General features: G+C 47.3%; 1 protein-coding gene across 1 annotated transcript; it reads left to right on the forward strand.

Annotated features, from left to right (window-relative positions):
• Positions 1-3,781: 3,781 nt before the first annotated feature.
• Positions 3,782-5,196, forward strand: LOC119336060 (peroxidase 1-like). Its single transcript, XM_037608097.1, has 3 exons — positions 3,782-4,226; positions 4,303-4,468; positions 4,555-5,196. Exons 1-3 carry the CDS (start codon positions 3,834-3,836, stop codon positions 4,965-4,967), a joined length of 972 nt encoding a protein of 323 aa, XP_037463994.1. The 5' UTR covers positions 3,782-3,833; the 3' UTR covers positions 4,968-5,196.
• Positions 5,197-8,601: the final 3,405 nt, after the last annotated feature.

The raw sequence follows: 8,601 nt of genomic DNA on the forward strand, positions 1-8,601 counted from the left end.
CTTGTGCTGGTCTCCCAGATTACCCCAAAAGAAATGAGCCATTTGGGAGTTAATGACATTGATTGCCCACTTAGGAAACTTGATCACATACATCAAGTAAGCAGGAATGCTAATCACACAAGCACACAGTAAAATAATTTTCCCTCTATAAGTGAGATATCTTCCCAGCCAGCCAGAAATGCTTTTAATGATTCTATCAATGATAGGCTGGAGATCTTCTCTCTTTAATTTATCATAGTGCAAAGGCACTCCCAAGTACTTTATAGGAAAATATCCTTTTTTACAACAGAAAATTTGAGCAAACTCATTAGCAACTGCATCATCTACATTTATAATCATGAGATCACTTTTGTGGAAGTTGATTTTCATCCCAGACAGGTTTTCGAAACATGACAGAAGCCATTTAAAATTTCTTGCTTTCTGAGCAGAGTTTTCCAAGAAGAGTATGGTGTCGTCTGCATACTGCAGGCTAACCACACCTCCAGGGATCACATGGGGCAGAAGCCCAGAGATTAAATTTTGAGAAGTAGCTTTCTTGATCATTTTGGTAAAAACATCAACAACTAGATTAAACAGCAGGGGGGAGTGTGGATCCCCTTGTTTGAGACCTTTCCCTCCTACAAAGTAGGGACCAGTAGTGTCATTAATTCTCACACTAAAAGTTCTATTAATGAGAGTGATCTTAATCCGAGCAATCCACTTAGGACCAAAACCTCTCAAATGGAGCATATCAAACAAGAATTCCCAACTAACTCTATCATACGCCTTCTCGTAATCTAATTTGAGAACTAAACCTTGTGAACTTGATTTTTTAATTTCATGAATCACTTCATGGGCCATAACCACACTCTCTAAAATGTATCTCCCCTTAATGAACGCAGTTTGATTAGAAGAAATCAGCCTGCGTCCAACGGGGGAGACCCTATTGGTCATGGCTTTAGAGAAAATTTTAATCCCACAGTTGCTCAAACTAATAGGACGAAATTTCTTCATCTCTCTCGCATCAGCCTCTTTAGGAATGAGAACAATTAGGGCAAAATTTGAACGTTGTAAGTCCAGTTTTCCTTCCTCAAAATCTCTAACCAGAGCCATGAAATCGGTCTTAATAACCTCCCAAAAAGTTTGATAAAACAAGAAGGGCAACCCATCGGGACCTGGAGCACCATGGGCATAAGACCCAAATATTGCCTCCTTAATCTCCTCTTTGAAAAAGTTTTTTTGCAAGCAATCGTTCTCTTCTTGAGTAACTAATTCATTTTCCTCCCAAAAGGAAGGACCAAGACAAATATTATGTTTATTTTCAAAACAAAATAGGTTTTGTGATAAGTAGTAGCCACCCCCAGCATTTCCTGAGTGGTATAAACTGGGCCATTTTCTCCAATCAGCTCAGATAAATGGTTTTTTTCTGTGTCTGTGGTTGGCCATCGCATGAAAATACGCATTATTTTTGTCCCCACCAATAATTCGACGATCTCTGGAGCGCTTCCACAAGGCAGTTTCCTCTTTGCTCCAGATCTGCGAGAGTTCTTTTTTGATTTCTTCCATTCTGACTTTATCTCTATCATCAATCTGGTTTCTCTCAGAGAACACGTCAAGAATGTCAAATTCAAGCAAAAGCTCTCTCTTCCTTTTCTTAATATCTTCTTCAATGTTAATACTCCAACCTCTAGCTTTCTTTCTAAATAGTTTACTTTTATTCATCCAAATATCTATAGCTGTTTTCCCAGGAACCAGAGTGTTCCAGGTATCGATCACCATTTTTTTAAAATCAGGGTGGTCAAGCCACCATTTCTCAAAGAGAAAAATCCTCGGGGAGGTAACCCTCCAAGCCCCTGTGTCCAAAAGCAACGGCGTATGATTACTCCCTACTCGAGGGAGTGCAGTAACTACTGACAAAGGAAAATGAGCATCCCAGGACAAAGAAGCAAAAACCCTATCTATAGTTGCAAAAATGGGATTGTTTTGATTATTACTCCAAGTATACTTTCTATTTGCAACATTAATCTCCATGAGACACCATTTTGTTAATCCAGTCATTAAAGAGGTAAGAAAACTGATTATTAATAACACCATTGTTCTTGTCAGCCGTGGACCTGACTAAATTAAAATCCCCCCCAAGTAAAACTGGGTAAGTAAGCCCATCCATGATATCATGTAATTCAGCAAAGAATTCAAGCTTACATTCATTATAAGATGTACCATAGACAGCAACAAGATGCCAAATGAAACCATCTGATTTGTTTTTCAGAGTTGCAACAATGCAAAATTTCTTATTAATAAAACCAATTACTTCAAACAAATCACTTTAGAGACCCACAAGGATCCCACCAGCCGTGTTTATTGCAGAAAGATAATGCCAGTCAAAGGCTATCCTACCAGGAATGCCATTGAGGATATGAGCATAATAATTTCTCTTTTGGTTTCAGAGAAACACAGGAAGTCTACATTGTTATCACAGATGAAGTCTCCCAGGCACTGAATTTTTTCAGGTTGTCCTAAACCGCGAATATTCCAAAAAGCTCCTATCATTTTACTCTAAATGGGTAGGATAAACCACAAGGCTTTTTCTTAGTATTCAATGCAGGGCATTCCTATCATTTCTTAGAATTTAATGTTGAGCATATATTTTGTTAGCAGACAAGGTAATACGAAATGAAGAAGAATATGCCAACTCATTGCAAATGAAGCGCTTGTGCATATCTGAAGAAATTTATGAGAAGAATTGTGTTGTTCAAATGAAGTGAGAGAAATCTTATGGAGACTCAGGCCCCGTTCGGGAATACTCCGCTCCACGCTCCGATCCGGGAGCGGACGGAGCTGTAGTATGAAATCTGGGAGCGAGCAAACTGCCACTCCGCAGATTCTAGGAGCTAGTGAATTTCCGAACGGGGCTTCATAGTCAAACTTCTGTTTTCTATCTGTCTTTTAAAGGTGTATAGCTGTGTCTGATACTCTGATTTCAAGTTTTTAAATTTATTATTTTTGTACGATTTCATGGGGAGTCCAATATTAAACTTGCGTATATGATTCTGTCTACTAATGTCTGTAATGCACTTCGCTTCTAGGACATGTTCCCTGTAGTGGAACTTTCAACTTATTTTATTTACACCGCTGGAGCTTGGTTATGGTTCAGGATATCAATATAGTTTTTTATTTAGCACAATTTTTTTTTCATTAGCTTTACCATTATATCAGCGGACAGATTCATAAGCTTGCCGTTAAAGTAGCACAAAAGTATAATTGATTAACGTGTGTTAGCCGACTGAAAGCTATTAGCCTGGTATTATCGGGGCGCGGCAAAGTTCCTAAAACCACGATGAGTAATTTAAAACGGAAGGAGTAGTTATTACTATCAATCAAGGAATTCGTCGGGCTGTTTAGTGTCAAAACAAAATGTTGACTAGTCCATTTAATCGGCAAACATACAAGAACAAACGAAACGAACAGTATCCAGCGCCGCGAAGCACAGAATTAGCAGCGCCGCAAAGCACGGAATTAGCAGCTCATTTATAAGTTTGATTATTCAAGTAGTCCTAAATAATCCAATTCATCCCCCCTAGCTCGAATATATTCCCCCTATAATATAATGACAGAGACGATCGAGCTGCCCTGGTAATGGTCCGCACGCATGGCATGTTTGCTATGTTTGTCGACGGTCATGGCGAGCACGAACTGTGCTCTGCAAGGTCAACTCAAGCATCCATATTACATCTTCGATCGCCATATAAATGCAGCCACGATCGACCAGGATCTTCATCCATCCATCCATCCATCCATTCCCTCTTCCTTGCTCGATCAGACCGTGCGCACATTGGTTCATCGAGTCCTCTGCCATGGCTTCCGCCACGTTCTTGATCTTGGTCGCGGCGGCGAGCCTCCTGGCCAGCTTTGCGCAGGCCGATTTGCAGTACGGTTACTACAACACGACGTGCCCGGGCGTGGAGAAGCTTGTGCGCACCGAGCTTGAGGCCATCTTCGCCGCCGACTCCACCCTCCGCGCCGGCCTTCTCCGCCTCCACTTCCACGACTGCTTCGTCCGGGGCTGCGACGCTTCCCTCATGCTCAACTCCCACAACGGCACCGCCGAGAAGCACGCCGACCCCAACCTCACCGTGCGCGGCTACGAGGCCATCGAGGCTATCAAGGAGGTGGTGGAGAAAGCATGCCCCCTCGTCGTCTCCTGCGCCGACATCATGGCCATGGCCGCGCGCGACGCCGTCAATTTTGTACGTACTCCTTGATGTTACTAGTACTCCATTGATTCTGAAATTGCTCTGCTCATCATAAGCTGTCGTGGCGCAGAGCGCTGGGCCACACTACGAGGTGGAGACCGGGCGCCGCGACGGGAACGTCTCCATGTTGGAGGAGGCCCTCACCAACCTGCCACCGGCCGATGGCAACGTCACCGTGCTCACCGAGTACTTCGCCGACAAGAACCTCACCATGAAGGACATGGTCGTCCTCTCCGGTACGAAAGAATCATTCATAACTCGATCGCGCTGTTCTTTGTCTCCGATGACCTGACTGAACATGTCATACAATGCATGGATGCAGCGGCGCACACGATTGGAGTGACGCACTGCTCGTCCTTCTCCAAGCGGCTCTACAACTTCACTGGAGCCGGCGACCAGGACCCCTCGCTGGAGCCGGCGTACGGGAAGACGCTGACGACCAAGTGCCCAGCGGAGAAGATGGCGAGCGTGGTGCCCATGGACGATGTGACGGTGGACAAGTTCGACCTGGGATACTACGAGTCCGTGTACAATCACCGGGCGGTGCTGCGCTCCGATGCCGCGCTGCTGGATGACAGCCTCACCGGCGCCTACGTCGCGCTCATGAACAACGCCTCCTCTCTCGACATCTTCTTCGCCGACTTTGCCGTCGCCATGATCAACATGGGCAGGGCTGGCGTTCTCACCGGCACCCAAGGCGAGATCAGAGAGACCTGCGGCGTCTACGTCGACTGATGATCGATCGTGAATCAAAATTCAATCTGACTATTTGGCCTGACCGGTCGACTGTGATTTGCTACTCGATCGGAATTTATTTCTACACGCAGGGTGCTACCCGCATATGCACCACAAGTTTTTTTGGTTGTAACATTTTCTCGTGAAGTTTTGAAAAGTTCATTGTGTTCGACGAGTTTTTTACTATATATAGTACGAAGATAATGAGAATATATAATTCTAAAAAAAAGAGTTGTCTTAACGATAATGTGCCCAGATGATACGGTATACATACATTTTTAACGCATGGAGCAAGGAGTGCCCTTGATCAAAAGTGAGGCTTAATGGGCTATTGACCGGTGATTTAGCTTGCCCAACCATATTTAACTTTCACTTTGCTTATTATATGTGTGCTTAATTAGTACATGGGCCGATTGATTCCGCATGGCCCATGCATGCAGGTGCAGATGGCAGCCCCGTGGCCGATCAGATGACGAGAAACGACGGCCGGCGAGATGGCACAAGCATGGCCGGCACGTCGGCTGTGACAATCGCGCCCCTCTGACCTCAAGCAGGAGCAATCATCGATGATGATGGCCAGACATGAGGAGGCGTTTGCAGCTGGAGGCATCATCAGCTGGCTAGCACGCCCTCGTCTCTCTCTTGTTCCCAGGGTACGTATTTTGTTTTGTTCCATTGTTTTATCTGGTTTCACGGGAGAGAGGTACGCATCGAGGGAAGACGCGCCGGTGACAGCAGCATCAGGAAGATCATGAAGACATGCCCGCGGCGGTGGCACGCTCGTTGGTGAAGACACGTACCATGGCCATATCCGGCGGCGGCACGCATAGCTCGCGAGCGAATCGTGGCGGCGGCCGCCGCGTGAGGTGAACGCACAGCGAGGGAAGGAGAAAAACACCCAGGACGTGACTGCACGCAGCGGACGCGGCCAAGAGGAGACGCGCCTAGGGTGCAGCGTCGAGGAACTCGAGCGGACGCGCCCCATGCCGGCGGTGGCGCTGGCTACGTCCCGAGCTCAGTGACGGGCCGACGGCGACGGTGTCGACTCGCAAGGCGCGCACTGAGTGGCGCTGCCGCGAGCCGCTCGTAGGGGCGCCGGGCCGGAGGCGTCGTAGATGCAGAGAAGAACAAAACGTGTTCACGGCGACGATGGCAGCGGGATCGCGTTGCCGATGATCCCGAAGATCCGGCGATGAGTTGCGTCGTTGGTGAGGGGTCATTGCTGTGGCGAAACCGGAGCTTGACCACATACCCCGAGACAGGCCCATGGCGAACAGGTCACCGACGTATAGGACATTGGCGTAGCACCTGCCAAGGCGACGCGCCCTCGACGACGCCACCCTTCGCCGACCCTGTTAAGAGGCGCCTTTGTCTTGCAGACCAACAAATACGACGTCCAGCTGAGGCAAGGCGACACAACCACTGCGATCATCTCTCCACAAGTTCACCAGATGTCGTGGTAATCACACGTCAGATGCCAGGGAGTGGCTTATCGTGGGTGCAACCATGAGGATGTTGTCGGGTCCCGGAAGCGAGAGTGAGCACGAGCTCAATAGCACACGAGACGTACCCAGGTTCGGGGCTCTCCGTAGAGATAACACCCCTAGTCCTGCTATGATGACTATGATCAAGAGTGTACAAGGTTGCTCCTTGAGCTGTGTTGCTAGAGGAGGAAGAAGGGTAGAGCTACCTCTCTTCTCCTAGCTACGATGTGGATGTGTGGAATGAGGGCTGAACCCTTTGCATGGGTGAGCCCTGGGGGGTTTTATAGGCCAACCCCCAGGGGTACAATGGTAATACGACCGGGTGTAGGACCCGGACGTTAGTGACTAAGGTCGCTGGGTTCTCCATCGGCTGTTGGGGCCCGCCTCTGGAGGGCCCGCCGGTTGCCGAGAATCCGGCCGATAGGACGGCGGGCCACGCTGATTGCCTTTCGCTGTAGCTCTGTCCTTGATGGCGGAGGCCGCGTCATGAGTCGTATGGCTACAGTCCCGCGTCAGGCGGGTAGGTGACCGCTTGGTCAGCGCACACCGTAGCCACGCTCCGTCTTGTCGTAGTGGGTGAGTGCAGACTCCGAGGGGAAGGAGGGGCCGACTGCTGGAAGCTGGCCCGCCCCTGAGGCCGTCTTCGAGGGATGCGCCGTCTTCTAGAAGCCCGTGGGCCATGATGATTGCCTTCTGTCATAGCGCGGTCCTTGCTGACGAGGGCCCCGTTGAAGGAAATATGCCATAGAGGCAATAATAAAAGATGTTATTTATATTTCCTTATATCATGATAAATGTTTATTATTCATGCTAGAATTGTATTAACCGGAAACTTGATACATGTGTGAATACATAGACAAAACAGAGTGTCCCTAGTATGCCTCTACTTGACTAGCTCGTTAATCAAAGATGGTTAAGTTTCCTGACCATAGACATGTGTTGTCATTTGATGAACGGGATCACGTCATTAGAGAATGATGTGATGGACAAGACCCATCTGTTAGCTTGGCATAATGATCATTTAGTTTTATTGCTATTATTTTCTTCATGACTTATGCATGTTCCTCAGACTATGAGATTATGCAACTCCCGAATACCGGAGGAACACCTTGTGTGCTATCAAATGTCACAATGTAAATGGGTGATTATAAAGATGCTCTACAGGTGTCTCCGAAGGTATTTATTGGGTTGGCATAGATCGAGATTAGGATTTGTCACTCCGTGTTTCGGAGAGGTATCTCTGGGCCCTCTCCACTACTAGGGAAAACCTTATACACTGAACTTTAGCAGTAGCGCGCGTTAAAAAAGCATGCTGGTGCTAAGTAGCAGTAGCTGTAAATGCATCTAGTGCCACCCCTAGTTGGTTTTGGAGTATTGACGACAAAGTTGGTTGAGGGACTAATGCGTTTGTGAGAATTACAGGATAGCGCAGGTAGTATCCCTCATTGATTCGGTTTACCTACCGGAGATGACCCCTAAAAATGTATGAAGACATTGACGATAATGGTGGTATGTGAAGATATTCATATTGAAGACTATGACATGAGAAGACATTGAGTGAAGACTATGGAGCGCGAAGACTGTGTTGTTTCGTTGTTTCCTTTTCTTCTTTGTTGAGTCATAGGAACCACCGTACTGTTAAATGCACAACCCAAGTGAACAAAGTCAGAATGACTGAAGTGATGCTCAACCCAAATCCTATGTCTTCGAGCGAAGACAATGAGAGCAAATCTTATCCAAAGCTGGATGAGTCAGCTTTGCTTGTAGTCCAAGTAAAGTTGCCGTGTGTGTTGAAATCTGACCGTTGGAACACGTGTCAGTTCCTTAGTGACCCAGGGTCATTTCGGACATATCAGGTCGGGTTGCCTTGTGGCTATAAATAGCCCACCCCCTACACCATAAATTGGTGGCTGCTCAGAGTTAGTTCACGGCTTTTGTCGTTTGAGAGCAACCCACCTGGAAGTCTTTGAGAGAGAGAAATCCTTGCGAGGACAAAGCCCAAACACCCAGAGCCAAAGAGTGTTAGGCATCACTGAAGTCTTTCTGTCTGAGTGACCTGAAGACTTATTACACTTGAGGACTGTGTATCCTCCAGCCGGTTAGGCGTCGCGTTCTGAGCATCCAAGAGTCATTGTGGATCGCCGGTGAAC

This window comes from Triticum dicoccoides, chromosome 7B (genome assembly GCF_002162155.2).
Source record: "Triticum dicoccoides isolate Atlit2015 ecotype Zavitan chromosome 7B, WEW_v2.0, whole genome shotgun sequence".
NCBI lineage: Eukaryota > Viridiplantae > Streptophyta > Magnoliopsida > Poales > Poaceae > Triticum > Triticum dicoccoides.